Raw genomic sequence first — 26,258 nt, forward strand, 5'->3', positions numbered from 1 at the left:
TTCGGTTTTCATCCACTTCCGAACGCTTTAATGATCTGAAATTTTACAGACATGATTAAGAATCCATGATAATAAAATAATAATATCGTACTATCAACCTGATATCGAATCGAAATTAGACGATACAATTCCAGGCTACTGGCTATGTCATGTGAAGACTGGAAATCGATTTGGTTGTAATATAAAATTTAACAGAAATATTTATTTAAAAATTCGAAATGTTTGAAATTTTGTAAAGCGACATTGATATTTTAGTAAAAAAGGGTAATTATACAAATTTTTGGCAACAGCACCAGAAATTACACTAATTCGTTGTGTGCGTAGTCATGGTAGGGACAATAAATAGGGGCGATAAAGGAGGCTGTTATGACTAATTTGTAGTTCTTTACATGTTATAATGTTATAGAAATGTCAAATTAAAATTATTGAAAAACACTAATTAATTAAACTTAAAGCATTAAAATTGTGAAAATAAGAAATCAAATTGCACAAATATTATTTTTCAAATGTTAATTATCATAATTATTATTTATTTAAATTTGTGAGACAATAATATTAAATTTTCAATGAAAGTCATAAATGCAATCCATACAATTATGTATGCATCCATACAATTCTTTAATAGACCTTTTCATCATGTCATATGCGCAAGTGCAGAATTTATTTTTTCGTACTGACAGCAATAAGTAGGACTAAGATACAAGATATTTGTTATGCATTTTATCACATTGGTTATAAATCATTTAGTACGAAACAAATGTGAATCGTGATTTTAAAATGAAAAGCCCTATTAAAGTAGTGTATCGTTACCATGGAAACGCCTCCAATATAACTCACGCACGGTGCAAATACGCTTTGATACAAGACTTAATCTTTTTATTCACTGTTAACAAGATTATTTCCAATTGATTCTCTTGTGATTTGACTATCTATAAGCCCTAAGACAGATTGAAAGGTTCATTACTCTACTATCCCGAATGAATTGTGATGCTATCATACATGCATTTACTTTATGATTGTGCATAGTAAGTTGCTTACTACTAATAATCTATTATTTACACATTATTATGTCAGAAATTGCTTATTCAGACCACAGTTGGGTTTAATAATATATATATCAAGCTGATAATAATATATATATATCAATCAATCTATTATTCGAAGTTTCAAGTTTATCTTTTACTAATTTCCAAATATATTTTCAATAGTTTCTATTGTACGGATAGATGCATTTTTAATGCATTCGTCCTTCCTTCTATCCCCGATTAAGGATGCTCGAGCACCAAGGCAATTTTAAATAAAAAGCTTGATTTTTTTTATATGAAGTTGATGTTTCAATTTTTCCTAAAAACACGGATCAAACGACGTTTTCTAAAAATGAAACCAAGCTAAATCGACTTTCGCCCCCCGGAAACCCCCTTCATATTAAATTTTATGAATTGCTCGTTTAAATATATCAGATTTAACGAGAATTTATGCAAAAATCTCTAAAATAAAAACCGCATAAATTCTTTGAATAACAAACTTTAGATTCCACGGGCCGTAATAAATTCAAAACAATCTCGTTAAACATACATACATTAAGAATTAATGACCATTAGTTACACCTTCCCTGTAAAAGATCTCAATTTCAATGTTATTGTTTTTCTACGTTAAATACCTCTGAAGTATTTTTTTTCTCTCGTTTGTATAAATAACTAGCCAATATTATCATAAAGCAAAAGAATGAGTTAGTTTTAGTTTGTATAGTTCATTTATTGACGTCAGAATTACGGCGTTATATCTAAGAATAACATCATAACACAACTATAATATTCTCTGTATATTGTTGTTAATAGTATTATAATAAATGTTTTGAAGATAAACACACTCTAAACTCGAAGTATTACATAGAATATTTAAAACAATCCGTCATGGATATGACAGGCTAAACAAGTAACTAAATGAACTTCCTGCTTATAACCCGATCATCTTAGCAAAAAAAAAAACAACCTCTCGGAATCTAACGAAATAAGCTGAATTTGAGAGTACAAACCTTTAATTTGATAGTACAAATGTTGTCTCAAAAGTCACATATGGTCACGCGTGCGCTTCTTTAGATATTCGTAACATTTTAAGCAAAAATTACAGTTTAGCTAAAGCTTGGCGTCCTACAAGTATTATTAATTGTGTTTTTTTTTTCTAAAGATATGTTCTTTCATTACGGCACAGTCTCCTTTCCGAATAAATGAAGAAAACATCAAATCGTATGACTTTGTTTTTTTCCTTATTCTGGGGCGGAAATGAGGCCTTTTTGATACCCCTTCTTTCGTATCTAATTGCACAACTTGAATGTAGTTGTCATTTTCCTAAATATTGATGTTAGAAAATAATTTGTTTGTTTCACTTGCGATGAATGCTATTATATTTCCCTAATTTGGAATAATTTTTGTAGCAGATGATAAAAAAGCATATTTTCAGTATTATATGTTGTTATTTTATTAAAACAAAAATCGATATCGAAGTTTTAAGAACTTAAGTTTAGAACCACATCTCTTAAGTATGACATTGTAATTTAATTAGAACACGAGACAATTTAAATTCAAATTGCATAGATATTCACTTAAGCCATAAGAGCATGATTATCTTATCCAAAAGACAATAATTTTCGAGGTGTTTTCTACGTGTACAAAAGCTCTACAAATCTGAAATCGTAAGGATGTCAAACATTTCAATATTCGGAATGAATACAATAACTTTCTATCTAAAAAGTAACATTACCACATAAAATGTGATGTGATATTTTAAAGTCACTAAACTCATTTAAACAATACGTTATCGGAGAATATGTTGTATGAATTTGTTTTCAATACATTGTGGGAAAGTTTTTGGTTGTTTTACAAACACCCTAAATTTCTAAATTTTGTGGTTTAATATTTGAAAGTTTTAATAGATAAAGTCTATGCTAAATTGTACTTTGTAGTATAAGAGCCATCGATTCAAAAATCGAAGTGATTTTTCGAAAGCTTCGAAGGAATTTTAAGTAGTCCTTATAGTCAACGTTTATTAATAAACGTTCAATTCCCCAGAATAGTGCAACAAGAATTGCGAAAAATGAATTTTAAATTAAACAAGTGAAAACAAACAATTGATTGAGTTAATTGTTGAAATTCACTGTATAGAAAGTGTTAAATATCAGTGCTTTCATTATTTTTTTTTTTTTTTATAAATTAGAAGAGTTTAAATAACCAGCACATTTGAAAAGCCGCCATTAAGTTGGTTTTCGAAGATTTCGAAAATTTTCGAAAGTATTTTTTAGAATTTTTGTCCGTTTTTCGAAAATGTTTCACAAAACTACTAGTTGAAGCTACGTGTAAATTTCGAACTCTTTATCTTTTATGATTTTGGAGAAAATGAACACCTAAGTTTTGTCCTAATTTGCGATAAAGATAATAATGCTAGGTAATAATTTCAAACTCTTATCTTAAATGTACTATTTTAGAGAATTGTTGATTTAATAAGTGTGGCTTTAGACCATGAAAATATGAATTTTAATTAATAATTTTATAGTTATTGAAAATAATTTTATAAACGAGGGTAACAATTGATTTTAGTCGATTACTTTTATTATTCTAATTAAATTTCAACATAATCAATCAAGTTATATATTATATGGAAAATATTTATGCACCTTACTGTTTTAAGTATAAATATTTGATTGGAATAGAGGAGGGCGTTAATGAAGAAACCACGCTCTAATTTTAGACTATAGAATTGATATGCAAAATTTCATTAATCAACTCCTGTTTTAGAGTTATCTTGTTGTCAAACAGCTTAACAGATCCTAACGAATGAGTCATATAATGACTACACAAAAATTCAGCTTGGTCGGAATGTTTTAGTACCTTTTTTTTTTTTAAATGAAATCTAATTTGACGAGTCAATAACATTTTTAGTATTTGATTCATTAAAATGGGCACCGTGAAGTAGCCAGAATCAAAATTTCAAGTGTCATAACAAAAAATATATAGTGTTTCTCAATTTGACTTGAGAGTAGAATAGAGCTGTAACTCCAAAAATACGAATTTTGCAAAAAAAAAAGAATATTTTCAAATATACTCAAGTGGGGTATTAAATAATAGAGCATAACGTGTACATTACAATACTGTAACCTCGACACAAGGGGATATGAGGATAGGGGTGGAAGTGAGGAGGAACGATGGAATATTTTCAAATATATCCAAGTCTAATATCAAATTAACTCGTAGCGCATGAGCAGCGTTAGCTAATCGAATTTTCTCAGAGTTTGAAAAAATAGAGAAAAAGAGTATTTTACTGCTTAGAACTTTCTTCTTTTCCTTCTAATTTCCTTTTCACTAGCAATTTCTTTCTAATTTCCGACTTACTATTCGTACGTGCATAAATTTCGAGAAAAATCTTCCAAAATTGCTCAGCAAATCTTGCTCGAGTGACATAATAAACTTACTACTAATAAAATCCTACTCAAGTCGCATCATTAAATTCTAAAATAGTTTACATAATTTTGATGCCTTTTACTTTGGAAGAGATAGATGGTTTCTGGATTGTTGTGGAAGGTATGCTGTATTAATTTTGTATTCCTTTGATAAATTAAATTTGATGTAAACACTTTATATAAACTTCAAAACATTTGCCTTGTAGACATAGCTAATAGTAAATAGTAGATATATTTAATAAAGCAGACGACGACTGTCTATTTACATACTGCAAGTGATATGCTGTTCTCATACTGTCATCAAGTGACTAATTGTCTTTCAAATCTTCATAATATTAGATATAAACTAGAACCTATCTCAATTATTTAACCTCTATTTACGTTATCAAAGTCAAAAACAAATACCCATGTCAATATGTGACTGTAGGTATGTAGGAACATACATAGAATAGGAACATATATAATGTATGAGCTTTAATCTGTCTTTGATCAGTGATGATTGGATTTATTTTATATACATAGGTAGGTATAATGTTTGACTATTTGACCACATAATAATTACCTAAGGAAATTCAAAGGTCCATATATATCCATTCATTGTGGTTGGTGTTTATTGAAATTTGTATTGGATATTATTGATCTTTCATCTTATTATACCTTGTATATGAAATATACTAAGGTATATTAAGTTTAGTCCCAAGTTTGTAACGCTTAAAAATATTGATGCTATCAACAAAATTTGGGTATAAGTGTTCATAAAATCACCTAATTAGTCCATTTCTGATTGTCTGTCTGTCGTCTATTATCACGATAGCTCAAAAACGAAAAGAGATATCAAGTTGAAGTAAAAACTTAAAACTCGAAAATATTACAAGTAGCAAAATAACACGTTCTTTTACTTAAATCTCACTACCCTGGATCATTCTGTAAATGATTTTAGTAACAATTGGTTATAAATGATATATTAATTTATATGTTGTATGCGATCTATATATAATATTTATAGCATTACTAGAGTGATACCCACCTGCTTCGCTGGGCTTAAAAGTAAAGATTGATAAAGATTGCTCTCATTTATTCTCTTTCTATAACACTCGAGATAATGGTAAGGATTGTTTTACACAGGTAAAATATATGTATGGTTTTCTATTTTTTTTAAATGTATAATTGTCGTAATTATTCATTGAGTATATCAGAAAAGATGGCCGTGAAATATTTTATATTGACTATTTTAACAGAAATCTGTAATTTATGGTAATGTCAAATTTAATTAATTTAAAATTTTTTTTTTAAATTAATATATCTTCATAAATTATATCTCATATGTTATTCTAAAGTATATATTGATGTACAATTTCATCAAAAACCATTCGCTAGTTTTAGCGTGAAAGCGTAACAAACAAACAAACAAACAAGCAAGCATGCTTACTTTCACATTTATAATAGATAGAGATTAATATTTACATGTAGGTAAAAACTGTACGTTTAATTAGATATCATTAAATACATATGTTACCCTCAAAATATTGTTTTTGAATCCAATGAAATGTTTATTAGATAATATAGGTAAATGTCTGAAAAGTTTACACATTATTATAATTGAGAAATTTAGATTAAGTGTGTGTCGCATTATAAATTTTATCATAAAAACTCACGTATTAAATTTATGTAATATGTCTATGAAAAATATTATATTTATAGACCATAAGCCCACATTTAAGTGAAATTTCTAAAGTTGGTTTTTTTTGAAAAATTAAGTTTTAAGTGAGACACGAGTATTGAAATTATGAAAATGGAGTTTTCGATTTTCGGTACATTAGAAGCTAAAGCTCAAGCCGGCGAAATTTCTAAGGGCGGCAAAAATTTGGTATGGATGCAAAAAAAATTTTTTCTGGTTATCCAAAAAGCTGAGAAATTCCCAATATGGTAATTTAGAAAATAGAAGCCATGCGTGAAAGATCTGAACATTCTGAACGCTTTTTATTTCTCAGACCTCGAAGTCGTCACTGCAAACGACCTATACTTAAAGTTTTCAAACAGAGAAATAGCATATTTAAAATTGTTAAAAACTACATATTTTCTAAGATGAGCGAAAATAGGCTGACTAGTTTCACCATCCTATATATCAAATCAGATTTTCTTCAACATATAGATTGTGAAGATGATGACGATCAAATATATATTATATATATATTTTGGGTTCAAACCCCACTCCCGTACGAATTATTAATATGCCATTTTATATAGTCCTTCTTCAAAATTAATAGATAAAAATTTTAAAAACAAAAGGAAAATGACACATTGAGCCTCCCCCCTTGACGAAATCCTGGATCGGCCACTGATTAGAGCAAGTCGCAAATCAATAACTTGGGCGTGCTTTTCTCTAAATAAATGTACGGTAATAAGCTTTTCTCTACTAAGAATAAATCGATTGGATAAAATTTTCTAATGATGAATATTATTTTATAAACATGCCAAGATCCAATATCTAAAATTAAAAAAAAAAAAACATATTGATATCTTACATCGTTTTGTTTTTATTCCAATTGAAAAATAAATAATAACTCATATCTGATCACCCTTTAACTACAAATGGTATTAAAAGTTAATTTATTTTATAATGTCCTGACGAAAATAAAAAATTTGATAAATTTTAAATGGTCAATTAAAATTCATAAATACATCTTCTAAAAAGTAATAAACATGATTATTAAAATATATTTTCATCAGAGAACACATAGTAAAGAGTAACAACAAACATAAATTATGGTTACAGCTGCGAAAAACATTTAGATAGCTTCATATACGAAAAAAAAAAGTTTTTTGGATTAAGAATTGTTACGCTTAAACAAATCGTGTAAAATTTTATTGTGTGACATACAAATTATAATAATGTTTATATTTATATGAAAACTGTTTTCTTTTTTTAGAAAAATGTTCAACACTATTTTGTAACAATTTTTAACTTCCTATTGGGAAGCTTTTGTAATGGGTCCGAAAATTTGAATCGAAATTTTCAACATATCTTTACGTTTCATAGACAGGACCATATATTAACGTCACTTTTAGACTGATATCTGAATGGAACGTTTAAGATTTATATTGAAAAAACTGATAATTGAGGCGAGCAAGAAAAATAATAAACTTTTCTTTTAATATTAAGAAACTTAAAATTTTTATCATTCCATTTTATCCGTCAGCACTCCCGTCAACCGTACGATAATCATTAGCCTCATGATGAGAGAAATGCTCACACTCTGCATATGTGTTAAATATTTCGCACGTTAAATATTCTGTAATTTGTATTCTGTAAGTATGAATTGGAATAAGTGAATAATTTTAGAACAAAAGTCAAATAATAATTTATTTAGTTAATTCTCTGCATATTAAAAATGACGATTTTATATAGAAAATAAATATATTTTTAGGTTATGTATCAGTAAGAATGCTGTTAATAAAAATTATAATATAAATACATCATAAAAAAAGTTAATATTTTTTTAAACTGTAGATAGGCAAAATGCTCATAACGGGAGTGCTGACGGGTTAAACAATACTTGATCCCCCGATTATTTTTCCGTAAATCTAATATTTACAGAAATATTTACAGTGTCACTCTGCAGTGTGAAAGGTCACTCTGCAGTGTGAAAGTTCATCATCTGGCAAGTTGATGGTGTGGATCATAAGGGTCACACTCACATGAATAGCTTGTTAGTTTTTCCGTCTATATATTTATATTATTCAAAATTTCTATGAATATATTTTTGGCCACATTTTAAGTCATTTTCTTACTATGTTTTGTTGAATTAAGTGCAATTTATTGTTTGTTTTTATTTTTACGTATAGGTCTAGTACTAGGCGAAGTATTTTACATTAATTTCAGAAAGGCTAGAAACTTGATAGGCTATAATCAAATTCACGTCTAAAAATTTATTTCTCTATCTGTGGCAACGTTAAAATTTATTAATATTCATTTAGGACAATATTCGAATACGAAAATAATTAATAATGCAAAATTCACGTTTTTTCAAATATTGGACATAATAATTTTGGTCTAGTCCTAGACCTAAGTTTGTTAAAAATGCAATTATTATAGTAAAAAATTTTAATTCTGATCATCGTAAATTAAGGAAAAAAGTTTGAAAAATTCTCTAAAACTTAATTATTCTGGTTGAAATAGTTATTGAAAAATTATCCCTAAATACGACATCAATGATTTATTGTCTATATTTTATGCAAATTACTGCAACCGTTTAAGTAGATTTTTCTTGGTTAGTATATAAATTTTTATATGAATGGAAACGCAAATCAAGGCATTGAAAATGTACAAAATTAAAAATTCCCGGTGCTTCCACCATAATTTATGTATTTTTATTAAATCTGATAATATATTCTTGTTTCATTCGTTTATTTTTATAAACATTTTTTTTTTAAATTTGTTTTTTTTTTTTCGTTTATAATGACGTAAATCCAATTTAAAAACTAAAAAATTGTTTGATATACTTGTCAACACATTCACTAGCCATAAAATTTCAATTTCCGAAAACAATATTTACAAATTATCTAGATATATATAAAAAAAATAATGTACATATAGTTACATAAATCAATTCGATATCGCTTGAAACCAATTTAAAATTATGTTGAAATTTTATTAATTAATGTAAAAAATATCTTCTATGTGAGATGGAAGAACCTGTTGAAAAATCAGCAATAGGTAGATATACTTATGAAATTCTAATTTTCGAGCCTCGCCAATTGGGAAGGGGCTTTAATCGGTATCTAATAGAAGAGAATATGCTTATTTGGTTAAGAAAGGTGCATAATTTTTATAGAAAATGACTTTCGGATAAAATGGCTGGGAATTTGGATCCACAACTAAAGGGGTGGAACTTTCTCATAAGGATCCAAAACTAAAGAGTGGAATTTTTTTACGTTTGGATAGGACAAGGCTTTAAAATTCCAAATAACTCTTCACATAAACATGGTCAATTAAAAAATTTTACATAGAATTAAATTTTCTTGCTTGGACAAAAGTATCAATATCAAAATCATTAGTTTGGCCTTCGCAAGAGACTCCTTTTGGCGGGAAATCGGGTGCAATCGCCCAAGTTTTCTGGCCTTAACGGCGGTCGGTATATGTCCAGTTTGCGCCAGTATTTTTATGCAGGTGCACAGCTATTACTTTTTTCATTTTTCTATATCGGAGACACTCGTTTTTCGGATATTTTTTACATCGAACATTTAAGTGAATCATATTTATAATACAAATCGTTTGTTTGTTATATTTTAAAATAAAAAAAAGAGTGATTTATGTAATTACACCATGTGGGTATTTCATAAGAGAGAGAACTGACGTCATAAATTATTATGATCGATTTATAATTAATTTTTAACTGGAATTTATATTGAATGTTTCAAATTTTTCGTCTGCTTTTATTTTGAGAATTCAATTTGGGTTATATCTTGTAGGCGTTACTTTATTCAAATTGTTTTGCAATTTCATTCAAAATAGTATTAATACCATTAAAATTGTAGAAAAGCTTTCGAAAAAGAAATTTTTAAAAATTATTTCTGATGGAATTAATTATGTTTGATTGTCGGGTTTTTTGGTTAAAATTTCTCGATGGTGTAAAACAGCTAAAAATCGCAGAGAATAATAATAAATTTGATGATGAAAAATTTAAGTAAAAAATACTTTTCAAGCTTTAATTACTATTTAAGCACTAGGAAATCATAATTATTACACCTTAAAGGAAAAAACTTAAGACCCTCAGGGTATAAAAACCAAATTAAATACAATAGAAATAACGATTCCAATTTTTTGAATATTTTAAAGATGGGTTCCTCAAGCTTTTATACTAGTCTAAGAGATGGTATAACGTCGACCTTCATCCACCTAATGTCTTGACGAGATACTTTTTAATGAAATTCTATTGATTCTTAAACACTTTTATCATAGTTTTTCTATCGAAAAGTCTTCATGGCTATTTAAATTAATTTTAATCAATTATTTTCCATAACGTTTTTTTGCAGGCAAGCCCATACCATTACTTCCGTAATTAATTTAACTTTCCTCTGGTACCAATTTCAATTGATTAACATACCGGTATAGTTACCTCAAACGGTATGAACATGTAAGTAAATATAAGTATCAACACCGATCTGTTAATCAATCGAAATTGGTTACAAAAAAAGATAATTTAATAGCGAAAAAGTGGTATAGGCTTATCTGCAAAAAACCGTAATGAAAAACAATTGATTAAAATTAATTCATTTAAAAATAGCCGTAAATACTTTTCGATAGGCAAGCATAAAATTTCGTTAAAAATATATCTCATCTGGTTATCAGATAAGTGAAGGTCAACCTTATATGTCTCCTATATTATATAATAATCTATAGGCAACAAAGAAGGTAAATTTTTTTTCTTTTTAATGCTATAAAAGCTTGTACTTTGAAAAGTATTTTTTTATATCCTTTTTTTTCAATTGATTTGGGAAGATTGTTCTTTTAAATCTGATATTTGCAAAATAATATCGTTTGGAATTAAGAAATATGGGGTATTTCAGTCCCTTTTTTATGACTACTATTTTTATTTCTTCCGTAATGTATTTAAATGACTGGCGTCTCAATAATCCATAATTGTTTATTCTTTGTATTTCTTTTTTATTAAGAAAAATTTATGCTTTAAAATTTATTTAATGATTTAATAATATATAAGTAATTAAAGATAAATCTAGATTCAAAATAATCAAATAAAATTTTTAAATAAACAATCAATAACCACAAATCAAGAATTACGAGAGACAGACGACAGTTCATATTAAAAAGATTTGTTTACATTTTTTTTTAACTTTTAAAATAATTTTGGCATCAATTTATATTATTTATTTTTTATACAAAAATAATAATTAATTTTTCCAATAAATATTATAATATTTTATTTGAATTTAAAAAAAAAATAAAGTTTAATTTTAAGCACATGATCGACGTTTAGGACTAACTATAGGTACATGCAGAGTCTTGCTAAAAGGTATTTACAACGCTCTTCCACATATAGCTAAGCTTAAATAAGGTTGATCTAGCTAAACAAGCCCTAGTAGTAGTTGCTCGGAGCTATACGCTCTTGAAATTTCAATTTTGAAATGGTTCTTCCATAACATTAGAGCGGATAGCGCGATTTTGATAAAATTGGTGTGGTGACACAGTTTTCATACAAAAACAACTCATATCAACGTGAGCATTAAATGTGGGGTTTTCAGAAGCTAAAATCCTACAAACTTTTTCCATGAAGGTAAAGGATTTTAAGTATGGAATTTAGATGACGTTAACTGTTTTTATTTATCTCAAAAATGAAAACGCTGTTTCTTATATTAATGAAACGTAATTTTGATTGTCGCCAAAGCGGAGGGGGGTGCAGGTAACGACAGCTAAACATAGCTTAGAACACTCCCCTTTAGATTACCTTCCAAACGAAACAAAAAAAATCCAAATCGGTTCATCTGTTTAGACGCTACGATGCGACAGACAGGCAGGCAGATACACATAGCGGTAAAACTTATAACACCCCTTTTTTGGTTCAGGTATTAAAAATGTTCACTTCATGGAATCGTATTCTAAAGGAATATTCATTCTATTAGAGCACTCTTATATAACTGTACAAAGTGTCTCAGATAAATAAATACAGGCAGAATAAAACCATGAATTTTATATCAAAAAATCCTTTGCAATTTTTGGATCGATGTATCATATTATTTGTCTATATTTGGATAACTGTCACATATTTGATTATTTCTATCTACTTTTCGAAATTACCAATTTGTCCTTTATAGTCGTGTTCATAAACATTTCACTTAGTTCGTTCGTTTAAGAGCTTAACTGAAATGCAATTTTGAAATAAATTTTTTTTACAGATTTACTTGCGGAACCGTTAAGTAATGATACTTTATTAGTTGATACATTATCAGGGGAAAAGACAACGCCACAAAGATCTCCGAGACTAGAAAGACTTCCACCTCCACCATCTTCAAATGCCGCAAAAAAATCTCCAACGGTAAGTTTTATTTTTTTATAAATTTGCTAGCTTCTATGTCTAGACTATGTTGTGTTTACTTTTTTTTTGTGCCAAAATATTTTGCCGTAAGAAAATGTAATAAATGAAAATTGATAATTTTCATAAATGTTTATGAAATAGGTTATTCAGAGAGACATAAACAAAAAAAATTTTCTCTTTATTATAAATTAATAGACGACATTTCCGAATATGTTTTCAACTAGAAACAGAAATAAGAAAGTAAAATTATTACGATAAACAAATATTTGATTTTCTTAATGAAGAATGATTTCTTTAACGCTAAAAGCGTTCTGTAAGAATAATTTTCCAAGTAAATTTTTTAATATTTTTTCATATTACTTAATATTCAATTCAAACTTGTATTTATTTATTTTTTTCTCAAAGGGTGAGTCACATATTTGTTAATTGGAAAACATCGACCAAATGTTTGTCATGTTTCGAATATTTCGTAATTTTGGAAATATTGCATTATTAGCTCAACATATTAGCTCATTTGGTTAAGGCGTAACCAAATCCGTCCGCGGTATGCTTAGGGTAGCGGGTTCGATTCCCGCCGTCGCAACAAAATTAATTTAATTAATAATTGTGATGGGCTGGTGAAGTGCATAGGATATGCATGAAGGAGGTGCACTCAGCCTTTGAAACTGAGGAGCTGATAAATGAAATTATCAGCGTAAAGGTGGTAAAACACATATATGGTATCAAAATGGGCTATAGCCTAAATGTGTCCTTCGTGAGCCGCGAATATAACCTAACCTAGCCTAACCAAGAACATTGCACAGAATTTTTATTTAACACGTAATATTTTTTTAAATCCGTTATCTTCTTCTCGAGATATTTGAATTTTAGCTTTTGTTACTGAACCCTTAATAAATAATAAATTTTATTAATATTAAAATATGTAATATTAATAAAAAGTTTGTAAACAGTTATAATATTTTTTTATATTTCATTCATCAAATAAAAAAATATTATAAAATTCTATTTTCAAATAATTTTCTTATGTGTGTTTTTCAGCAAGAAATACTTCCGTGTTAAAAGTATAATAGATTATTGTTTTTCAGTTAAAATAAATGACACAACGAACACACTGCCGTTAACTTTAGAGATGATTTAGTAATTTTAAAATAAGCACAAAGAAAAAAAAGTATCGAGCCACGCCATTGATTCATTGATTTTTTTATATTATTTTTGTAATTTAGATCATAATTTAACACAAAAGAAATTGAAAATATTTTATACAGAGAGAATTTAATTGGAAAATTTGGATCCCCAATGGCAATAGGTATTACGCGTTACGTTACATAACGCGACATTAAAACACCCGCGTATCATTTTACTCACATCCGGCTCCGACATGATTAATCCGGCCCGGTTTCTCGAAACGACTTATATTATAAAGAGTACTTTGTAGCCTTGAAGTATAAACTTTCGATTCAATTAAACATATAAATTTTTAAGTATCATCCCTTAAAAGTTCGATTTCTTTCTACGTGATGGCGGTTTTTAACCGATATAATGACGTCACGTCATTTCAAACAGGAAATCAGGTTAGATATGTTTTAAATTTTGTATGGTATGAATGTATGGTAAATGAGATTCTTATAAGGAAAAGTCGATGAAATTAAAGCAAATATAGTAAAATATGAGAAATTTTGACTAATAAGAAGGTTGTTGACACATTATTACATTACATGGATTAAAAAACTTTTATTAGTGTAAATTATTATTATTTTATACGTGAATAGGAAATGAATAAATATTTTGACACTAATGAAATGATATTTAAGCGCCAATTTATAAATATCTTTTTTGAATATATATTTATTTCATACGTATATAAATTTTAAAATAGTAGTATGATGTGGTGTGTTATCTGTCTATAAGCTGACTGACGTATCGCTTTAAAAAATATTTTCAATTAGTTTGTATTTTTCTTTTTTGTTCCAATGGGAATTTCATTAAATTGGCAGTTTTTATAAAAAAAGTAATTATATTGACTTTTTATTTTGTTTTCTTTCTTTTCGTAAACAGCTTGTCAATAAAAATTTTTTTAAATAACAAAAGAGAAATTTTCTAAGTTTATAAAAAATCTTGACGTCAAACGGAAAACTTTAAAAACAAAAAATATTGGAAAGTCTTAAGTTTTTTATTTTTTACATTATGAAACCTACATATCGAGAAGTATTATTGTTCAAAGTAGTCTAAAACAATGTTCCTCGTGGTTGCATACGATAATTTGTATAGCCTGTATATATATGAAATATATCAAGGTATATTAAATTTAGTCCCAAGTTTGTAACGCTTAGAAATATTGATGCTACAAACAAAATTTTGGTATAGGTGTTCATAAAATCGCCTAATTAGTCCATTTTCGTTTGCCGTCTGTCAGTACGATAACTCAAAAACAAAAAGAGATACAGAGCTGAAATTTTTGTAGCGTTATCAGGTCGTAAAAAGAGAGTTTGAATTCGTAAAAGAGCAACATAGAGTTTTCAATTGGATCCGTAGGACCCATCTTGTAAACTGTTATAGATAGAACCAAAATTTAATTTTTAGAGTATAAATATGTACTATCAATACCTCGCAGGGATATAACATTTCGTTCTAGTTAAAAAGTCTAAATAATTTGAGATACCGCGTATTTAGGAATTCAGCGGAAGGGAATGTCATTTTTTTCGACTTTCTGAGGATTACGACTTAACGAGATTTGAGCTATCGAGAGTCCACTGTATTACAAACCAACACTAAATACCGTGAATCTGTATTATTACTTCAAACAAATTTTAATAATGTATATAACGAAACATAACCATCAAATTAATGTAGGACTAGTAGTTACCTGTCAGCTTCGCTATTCAATTTCAACTTGAAAAACAAAGGCTACCGGGTTTTAGCCTTTACCTTCCTTCCTTGCCTTAACTTTTCATCCTATATATCGCATTGGCAATATAGAAAAGGCCAACTTTAAAGACAAATCACCACATGATATTCTCCAATCCACTTGTCATCCCATTTTATCCACCCCTAAACTCCCAATTTTACTTCTATTCCTTGGGAAATTTAACGGCCTTCGGCCACGGAGCTCCTAATATAATGTATAAATATAATGGTTTAATAATATTTACACGTTGTAAGAAGTATAAAATCAGCTATCTATCAGCGAAAAAACTTTTTTTTGTTACGTATATATACCGTGTAAACATTTGTATGCATTAAGTGATGAGCTGTTTTTTTGACATTACAAACAGACACTTCAATTTTATTTAGTAGTTTAGATTAATCAATAATTGTTTTTCCAAATAAACCGACTCTGAATATATATATTAATGCTCCCAACCGGAAAAATTGACAATTTCACATTATTTTTTACCGGCATCATGAATTATAATATACACATCTGACTGAAGATATAAATATTTTGAATTTTGATTTAGTACTTCTCAAATAAATTTAAATATATTGATATTGAAATGAAAATGATTGATGAAAATTATATGAAATATTGTATATTGATATTACACCTCATAAAATTATTGCTTACGATAATAAATTCAAATTCAATACTAAAATTTATGATTCATTTTAGTTATAATATAACATATTACATGCTACAAGTAATTTGTACAAGAGTTTATTGTCGTATTCACCCGCAAGAAATTGCATAGTTATTCATTTTTAAAATGCCTATGTCTAAAAACTTAATCCAATTCTAGTTTCAATTTTGATCCTATACTTTGACGTAAATATGAGAAATGCAGAAATATTCGACTATTTTATTTGAGATCTTTTGAAGCAAATTAATTCAATAGACTTTTTTCATGAAAAACAGAAATGCTTTTTGATAATTTTTTATGAAAATATAGGTCGAGTAGAGCCTGTAACTCAAAAATTACGCATTTTTAACAATAAAAACATTATGAAAAAAATTGTTAAAAAGTCACAATATTTGAAATATTTTAAAACGATTATTTTGGCTCCACCGCACACGTGATCTGTGATGTCAATCCGACAAGCAATGACAATAAAACAGTGTCAACAGTCGTATTAATATATCATTATTATCAACTTTATATGACGTCAAACCGACCTTCGTGTAACATCGTGTGTTTCCGGATCGTTTTCGCCAATTTGAATTTTAATGATTTTCATTGTCTGTTTTCTCGGTCATATGGCTCCAAAAAAATCGGGGAAAAAAATTTATCAAGACTTTTACTTTCATTTAAAAAAAAGAAAAAAAATGTGAAAAAGGTCTATTATCGCTATAAAAAATTCAGTTCGATATTTTTTTTTTCATTTTTGAGTGCTTTTCCGATATCGTCAATATTTTACAAACTTGGGACTAAAATTAGTATACCTTGATATGTATTTCATGTACACAGGGTATAAAAACAACCGATTTAAAGAGTTTGATTTCTAATTTTATTTGTATGGAAAATCAATTTTCAAAACGATGCTTACAAATTTATTCTTTGGCTCGATTACAATAGTTTTTTTTCTTACATATTTATAAAATAATAAACTAAACAGTGTGTAAAATATTGGGAAAGTGAATATTTATTAGGTATTTTTCATACGAATACATATTGGATACTATCCAATATTTTGTGTAATATAATCTATGTTAACATTTTAATTGATAAATACTAAAAAAATTTTTTTTTCATTTTCAGAATACAGCATCTGAAATGTATACATCACCATTAATTGAACCATTAATTACATCAACAACTCAATCAACATTACCACAAGCTGGTTCACCGTTATCCACACATCATGAAATACAATTGTTACGTGAACAATTGGATCAACAAACCAGGCAAACGCAAGTATGTGAACAGTGATTATTTTTTTAATGAATCTTTTTTGTTAGAATGAAGTTTTTTATAATGACTTTTTTGTATATTGTTCGTTTTTTTATGAGGATCACTTTTATAATTTATTGTTATTCTATCTCTTACCGTTTAGGATCCAAATTGGCTATTAAAGAAATCCGAAGAACTAGGTACAACATGATGCCAGAACATGATGCCCCCATAAAAATGGTCCACCGTGTATAAAAATCGGGTTATAACACCATTTATAACTCAAGAACGGCTAGACCGATTTTATTGATGTCTGATTTTTTGATTTCGTATCCGCCCCTAATACCAGAACAACTATTAAAATAACTAATTTTACCTTTTTCCTCATAGCCTTCTCTAAACTGAACCGATGACCATTTCCTCTTTTTTAGTTGTTTCGGGTACGAAACCCTAAACTCGCACTTGTAACATAGAACACTCTCTATAAAATTTCCTTTCGAAAATAAAATCAATATCAGACAGACAGACAGACAGACACACATAGCGGTCAAACTTATAACACCCTTTGTTTTGGTTCGAGAGTTAAAAATAACCTGTTTTGTATTAACCGATTTAAATGTTATTATTATATGTAATTTCAGGCAGCTGTAGCTCAGTTACAATTACTTCAAGATCAATTGTCAGCTGAACGAGCAGCCCGTTTAGAATCACAAGCCAGGACACATCAATTATTAGTACACAATCGTGAATTATTAGACCATATCACAGCATTGGTAGCGCATCTACAAGATACAGAACGAACATCTGGACAACTACCCCAAGACTTACCGCCATCACATACTCCAGCATCTCACTTAATGTGTGTTTCACAGGTAAATTACATTTAACATATTTTTTTCAATTATTTGTTGAATGCTGTTTTATAAAAAATATATTTTTTTCACATTTATTTTAATTTTGGACATTTTTCATATTGTGAAATTTATAAATCGACATTAAACAACCACTAAGATTAATTGCTGTAATAAATTTAACGAGCCAAAAAAAAATTATATTAAGGCAATGATAATATTTTACTTAAAATAGCCCAAGTAGTACAAGAGACGGTATAAGGTCGAATTTCACCCATCTGATCACCAGATAGACAAATTTTTTATGAAATTTTATTGATTTGTAAAAATTATCATAGTTTCTCTGTCAAAAAGTGTTCATGGCTATTTTTGATTAAATTAATTTTAATCAATTTTTTCCATGAATAGTTTTTTGCACGTAAGCCTACACCATTATTTTCGTAATTAAATTATCTTTTTTTTAATCTGATGTAGATCTGTTCATACCATATGAACAGCTAAGTCAATATAATGGGCTTTGCTATTATAGGTAGCTACACCGATCTGTTAACCAATCGAAATTGGTACCAGGAGAAAGATAATTTAATTACGAAAATAATGGTATAAACTTGCCTGCAAAAAACCGTTCATGGAAAAAATTGATTAAAATTAATTTAATGAAAAGTAACCATGAACACTTTTCGATAGAAAAACAATAGTGTTAATAAATCAAAATTTCATAAAAAAATATGTCTCATCTGGTGATCAAATGGGTGATGATCAAGGCACCTGGTTCGCTTTGAATCGCTTTGCAGAACTTTGATTTACTTCCAAGTTGTATAAAACCCTTTTTGCTTCTTTAAGTACTACTAAAACAAATTGAATTTTAGTTTTAATAGGAAAAATTTTCTACTACTCTCCAACTATTTGATATATTTCGTGTAATTAGCTTGCCCAACTATGATAAACTTTGCCAAATATAATTCAAATGTCTTTAATTAAGATCAATGATCTATGTGATTGATTTAATATTTTTGCATGTAATGATTTGTGATTTTTTAATTTATTTTTAAAATAATGATTGGCGCTTTTTTTTTGTTTGTATGTCATGACGTTTTAAGAAGCTAGAAATTAATTTTTTTTTTAAATCTGTGGAATTTGAACTGAATAACGAATTATAAATATTTTCATTAATGGTTTTTTTCAGTTCAAATCTCTTGTAGATCAAAGCAGCGAATATACCAAAATGGGGTTTAAAAATTCAAGTCAATATTTATATTTCTTAAAAGAAATCCCCATTTCTGGTATATTTGAGGAGCTCCTTACATTTGATGTATGGTGATAAATAATTGAGCTAATTAATTAACAAGTTATTTAAATCATTTAGTTCAAATATTTACCAAGAGGCAAATGCACTATTTTGTACTTTGTATCGTAGTCACATTGTAATATAAGCTACCAAAAAGAGCTAATCTGTTCTAGATTAATGAATATTGAATTAGACGAATCAAAATAATTGGGTTGAGATAATACAGCTTAAAAGAGCTTAGAGAATTTGGTTAGCTACATTATAATCTGGCTAAGATATATCCAATTTTACTTTGTTTGAAAAGCATTGTATTTATGCTAACTTTAACGTAGTTATTGGAATTTAAAAGCGGGGAATAGTATAAAAATAATCAATACTCAAATGAAATGAATATACAGGCTTTATTTCTTTATTCAACATTTCGTGAAAAAGGCGTTAGTTCTGTCTATGATTGCAACTATTTTATGACGTCAAGTTCCAATAATTACTTTAATAGTTACTATATTAAATTTTAGAAAATGTTTTTTCTACAAGCTTAGCTTTAGATCAATATCAATTTATTATTTTTTAGCTTTATAAATAATTTGGCTGATCTTAATTTTTTTGTAATATAATGTTCGCAATATATTCGCCTAATGAGACAACGAGACGTGGCGTATTCACAAATTAAATATGATTAATTACCAAAGACTTAAATTAGTGGGCTATGCCTTCTGTATTTAGCTCCGTGGGGGTGATGAAGTAAATTTTAGTTTCCTCATAATTTAAATTCAAGGTTGGACCAACAAAAATTTTGGATGGACAAATCATGTTCAAAAGAGTGATCTGTATTTTATAAAAATTTACATCTGAGAGTGCTGATGCAAAATTTTTTTAATTGTGCTATAACTTTCAATTAGAGGGTGAACAAACAAACATTTTGGCTGAACATATGATAGACAAACAAATCCAATCAGCATTTCATGAATATTCACATTTGGAAGTGTTATTTTGTTAATTCCAATGTGAATGATAAACAAACGTGAGAAAAGCGAGTGTATTTGAGTAATCACTTTATACTTTACTCTGGAGTGGACATATTTTTACACTAGACTTACAATCCATTAATTAAAGTCTTTGGCTATTGCTTCGTAGTGATACATTTCCTCGATGAATTCAAATTAGTGTATAATATCCATCGTATCCAAATGCATGCAAAATTAGCTTGATGTAGGCATGAAAAAGAAAATTCATATCCTATTGAATGCTGCATACCGCAAACAACAAACTGGAATTGACAATTAAATTGAAGAAGATCATTCTACTTAAAATTCGGTTTAAATTTCAGCATCATATTATGGTAGCAACATTGAATTTAACTGTCAATGTTTCGCAAATATGCCACCTTAAGAAGGACCGTTTGTTGTATGAGGTATCTTTGAAAGATAGAAATAAAACAAGCAAGGATAAAAAAAATCCGAAAAGAAAAAATGCTTTGTATGTGTAATACACTTCAAAACTTGTTTATCGATATGAAACTGTTTATTATACAAATTTTTATATCAAAAATTATTATATAGGTCTGTTCAAAAACTATTGGCGATAATTACTCAGTTGTGGATATTATCACACGAATCAAACGCTAGGTAATATCACACTTCATATTTACACAACTCAAAAACAAAAATGGATTCGAACAAAGATTAATTCGAGTTTTTAAAAACGATTTCATTCGAAACATTCTCTACACTGCTTAAATCTAACCTTAGTTTTGAATGTTGAATTGTTTTTATTAAAATGCATGTGAATTTTTTAGAGCAGTTGTTTCGAGCATTTTTTGGAACCACTTTTTCATATTCTTGAATGAAAATCACGAGTACCTAAATTGCCACAGTAGGAGGCTCCTCATATATCATAGGGATTTTTTTACATGGACTTTATACACTCATTGTCACTATAAGTAGAATAGGAGAGCTTTATAAGTCACTAGATAGTACTATCCTTTTCTACTGAAGCCAAGTGTAAAAAGTGTATGCAAAAAGACTTATCCTCATATTGCTTGCTTCAATTCAACTCCAGTCGAATATTGATGAATTTAGATCCAAGCAATTACATTACTGCTTTATACTTAATTATTGAAAAAGTTGAGGAGCTTCTTGTGGTCTTTCCAGGAGCATTTGTGTTTGTCAAGTTTGAATGGACAAGATTAAGATGTCTGAGACATCTCTGTTTAATCAAATATGCAAATAGCTTTAAAATAAATTATATCTAGTGATGCCTCTCGTGGTTTTTCCTATGGGATTTTAACGTTAAGATGCAAACGCCACGAGTAAAAAAATATACACCATACCTGTTAGACTCAGTTGATTTTTTCATTGAATGAAAAGACAAAAGATGTCTACTTCATTTTACATTTTAATGTACTGTGCCATATTTGCTCCTCTAGTATTTATAATTGCGATAGTTTTCCTAGTTTTTTATATAAACTTTCTAGTTTTTGTTCTTATATTTTTGTAAATATAATTGTAAATACTTAAGTCGTGATTTAATTTTTTGAAGAATTGCATATTGGCGCACTGCAACGATATTTAAACGACATAGTGACTCTAATTAAAATAAAAACAATTATTTTAATGTTTTATATAATTCAATAACAAAATTTTTGTTAACAAAAATTGTTAAATTAACCTATCTTATATATGTATATGGTATGCAATAGACAATATTGTAAACAAAATTTCCGTTAAATATTATATATCTATACTAGCTAACACATAGTTGTTTTTTCTATCGCTAGATAGAATTTTTCTTAACATTAAAATCCCATATAAGAATATGAAAAAGCTAAGATTTTATGGCTTTCAAAAAATAAAATATTTACAACCAAAATTTTTTTGCTCATACAGCAAAGATGTGAACCACAATCACCGTATTTACCAGCACCACAACCCGATTCACCAATACGGAAAAATAGAAATTATTTTAATTTTAATTCATATCAACCTCAAGATATAGTAGCGCCACCATCTGGTCATTATATGAAACAATATATGGATTTATATAATAATTCATCATCGAACATGTTTAATTACCCAGCTCCATTACCCCCACCGCCGTTTCCTGGTTATATGTATCAAAATAAACAACTTGACAGTACGAATATCTTACAAACACCACCAGCGGGGAAAAAAAATTACGCGTCTACGTCCCAACAATTACGTAATCCTTATGTAAATGATTATTCGGAGGCATCATCGACTAGCAATACCGACTATTCATCGTATTTTACGTCACAGCCTCAATCAAAGAATACATCAACGGATGACGTGAATAAGAAAATTATACGACCATTATCACAAGTTAGTACATTAACAACGACAGACGAAGATGGCCGAATACGTGTGATTGTGCCTGTAGCTAATGAAGAAGATGATAAAGTTGAGGAGTCCTTAGTTACATTGAAAATAACTGATGAAGATGGTGTACGACGGTTTGTTAATGGTCCACCGTGTATAACTCGATCAACTAGTGAAAAAATACCAAATCGTAGTGATTTAATGACTCAAGTACAGCGGACAATGTGGGCAAGGCATACAACTAAATGATTATACGTTAATTGTCGTATGACAATTATTAAGTTTTTAAAGTGTATATCATTTAAAAAAATTCATTAATGCAAACTCAAAGCGGGCGATTTGTCTGTAAAAAGAGTAATCACGTGTATAGTTTTACGCCTAAAGAGTTTATGATCCCCCAAGGTCGATATTTTCTTATCTTTTATGCGCGGGGAAAAATATTTTACTTTAAACATAAAAAAATGCGGAAATATACCTTTATTTTCTAACAAAATTATTAAGGCAAAGTGAAGTAAGTGAAAGCCTTTACAAAGTACGAATTAATAATAAACAAATTAGCCAGGAATCAAACCCTGGAGTTTCCGCTGGTGCTATGAACAGAAAAGCAAGAATTTTATGTTAGAATAAAAAGTAAAAAATATGTGAGTGCACCAGAAAGCAACTTAATTTCTTTGGAGATACAAGTCGAATAACAAATCACGATAGTGTTGAGAGCTTTAAAAATTTCGGTATTATGCCTGATAAATCTGATACGCCCGATGGAAAGTTAAATTTCTTAAAGGCATTCTCATTTAAAACACTTGACGATACGTTAAAAATGGGGGAGTATTTAAGCCTTGATATGACTAGGTTTAAGGAAAAAATCCATTTTCCTAGATTTAAAAAATAAAACGGTTTTTTTTTACTTCGCTTTGCCTTTCGATTTGAGTGATTTTAAATGAAAAATCAAAACAAAGTAAGCAATAATTTTTCTGAAAAATTGGTTATTTAAATATCAAGCTGAAAATAATGTGACTTTAACATATCTTGTTCGTAGCAAAAATATTTCAAATTTTGGTATGAAAAACTCTCTTCCAATTATTTTAAAGATTGTATATGAAAATATAAAAATAATGTAGAAAGAAATTTTAAAAAACATTTTATTACAAATAGTTGAAAAAAAATTGTTCAAGTTTTGTACATACAAACAAAATTTATAGTGCCAAATTTAGAAAATTCAATTTTAGAAGTCGAGTCACAAATAACCTAGATTTAAAATATCGGGCACGTTCTTTTTCGATTTCAAGTTACAGCAAGAGAGAAGAAAAAAACATTAAAAGACCAAAAGATTTTTAATGACTAAATTATAAAAAAAAATTTAAAAAAAAAAACTTGTTAATAATATTATTATTAAAAATATTTTTCAAATAAATGTGAAATAAATCTATATCTTGTAAATTATTATAAATAAATAAAATCCAATTATTTTTGTTAATGAAAACAGGAATTTTTATATCTTATTGGTTTTTTAAATTTATATTGCATTGTTTATTGCTAGATTAATTTACTCCTAGATCGATATTTTGCATTTCATTTTAAATCTTTATAAATAATATTAAAATGAAGTAGCCAGTTAAAAAATTTAAAAAATGAGCCAAATGCTAATCCATACCTAAAATATAAGGGGCCGTTCATAAAATAAGTCACGCTAAAATTAGGATTTTGAGGCCCCCTCCTCCCGGTTGTCACACTGTGTCATACTTTCTGTGACCCCCCTATAAATATTACGTCACAAAAACTAAGTCTTCCCCCCTAAAAATAGCAAATTTTGATTAATAGTACACAAATTTTTATATTAAAAAATATTAATTTTTTTTTCCAATAAAATTTAAATAAATTAACAAAACTCTTTTATAATAAAAATAAATAGTGTTTTCTATTTATCAGAAGTCCAAGCATTCTGTAAATTCTCCGATATGTCTATTATTGGTATTGTAACATCTTCTTCTATATCTTCGAAGCTACCATCCACTTCATGGTCATCTAACCATTCTGCAACCTCCGTACCAGTGTTTTCATCTCCTAATATACATAACAGCTTGCGAGCTCGCCGAAAAAAATGAAGAAAAAAAAATTATAGCTAAAAGAAATTCTCCGATAAAATTTTTGATAAGCCGCGAACGTCACATTGTCTTAGACCCCTGCCCCCCTTGCCACATCTTGTCACACTAAGCAGAACTCCTTCCCCTCCTCCTTGAGTGCGAACGTATTTTATGAACGGCCCCTAATTAGTATAAACTCAGATCATCGATTACATCAGTAATTATTCCAATCTTTGAAACAATTATAGACGCTTCCCGGTAAAACTCTTCTTCAACGAATTTGTGTTTTGAAATTGGTCGACTTAAAACGAGTACCATTTAGGAATTTTTATTTCAAAATCATAAAGAAGACAGTTGTGACCAGATTAAAATTTGATCATTATTGCTACTGTATGCGATGTTATTTTAACGACGTGTAAGATCCAGAAGAAAAAGGATAGAACTAACAAATTAACAGAAACTTTTTTTTAAATAATACGGATTTTTCAAACTTTATAAGTCAGTTTTTTTTGAGAGAATAAGGTTTCTACGCCCACGGAGATTCTCAAAGAGAATACAATGCTATTTAATCTAGACATCGAATAAATCTAGCTGTAAACAATTTAAGTACCTGACCATTTTATGTTTTTTGTTTGAAATTTAATTAAACTAAAATTTTTTCAGCTATCATCACACGCAAAAGTACAACGGTGGTTTGAAATGATTCCAAGTTTATCACGACAAGAGAGTGGTTTTGTATCATCAATGGGTATTGACAATAACACCACTGATGATTTCTTTAACAATAAAGAAAACATTACAGATGGTACGACACAAACATTCATGAAAAAGTTTAAACATTATAATCGAAGAAAATTACGTTTAAAAGTTGGTAAATTAATGACATTTTAAGTAACATGACGTTTTACTTAATCAAATAAGTCATAACGATCGACAAACATATTAAAATTTCACTTAGTTTAATGCCACCTAACATATATCAGAACATGTAAAAAAAGACACTCGTTGTTGAGGGTTTTATGTAAATTTTAAGAACATTGAGTCTAGCTAAGAGTAGCAGATTTCGACAATAGGGAATATTCATGAAATTTAAATTTGGTTCAAATATTTTTCTTCTGTAACTTTAATGACTGGACATTTCAACTAAACCATTATTTTAGTAATTAATATATTTTTAATTACTTAACATTAATTAATAAAAGCACAAATTTAGTGAGGGCATTTAAAATTTTCTAAAACGGAAATTCAAATTTTTATACGGACGTGACATCATAATACGGGCTTGTAAAATTTGTTGACATACTGTATGATATTAATTACTTACATTTTACTTAATTAGACTTAATAATAACGAGCGTAAAATCTGTGTT

At 28.3% G+C, this 26,258-nt stretch overlaps 1 protein-coding gene across 5 annotated transcripts in view; it reads left to right on the forward strand.

The window, feature by feature from the left end:
* Window positions 1-25,992, forward strand: part of LOC123295446 (lysine-specific demethylase lid-like) — a 110,665-nt gene extending 84,673 nt beyond the window's left edge. The window contains exons 3-7 of one of the 5 annotated variants that reach the window (XM_044876809.1): window positions 12,368-12,507; window positions 17,202-17,357; window positions 17,975-18,205; window positions 21,032-21,097; window positions 22,358-22,473. In XM_044876809.1, the coding sequence (XP_044732744.1) occupies window positions 12,368-12,507; window positions 17,202-17,357; window positions 17,975-18,205; window positions 21,032-21,097 (593 nt within the window). In that variant the 3' untranslated portion in view covers window positions 22,358-22,473. Of the gene's footprint in view, window positions 1-12,367; window positions 12,508-17,201; window positions 17,358-17,974; window positions 18,206-21,031; window positions 21,098-22,357; window positions 23,731-25,551 lie in introns of those variants that run through there. The other 4 variants (XM_044876805.1, XM_044876806.1, XM_044876804.1 and 1 more) reach the window with 4 other exon arrangements.
* The last annotated feature ends 266 nt before the right edge of the window (window positions 25,993-26,258 follow it).

The sequence above is a fragment of the Chrysoperla carnea genome, chromosome 3 (assembly GCF_905475395.1).
Source record: "Chrysoperla carnea chromosome 3, inChrCarn1.1, whole genome shotgun sequence".
NCBI classification, from domain to species: Eukaryota; Metazoa; Arthropoda; class Insecta; order Neuroptera; family Chrysopidae; genus Chrysoperla; species Chrysoperla carnea.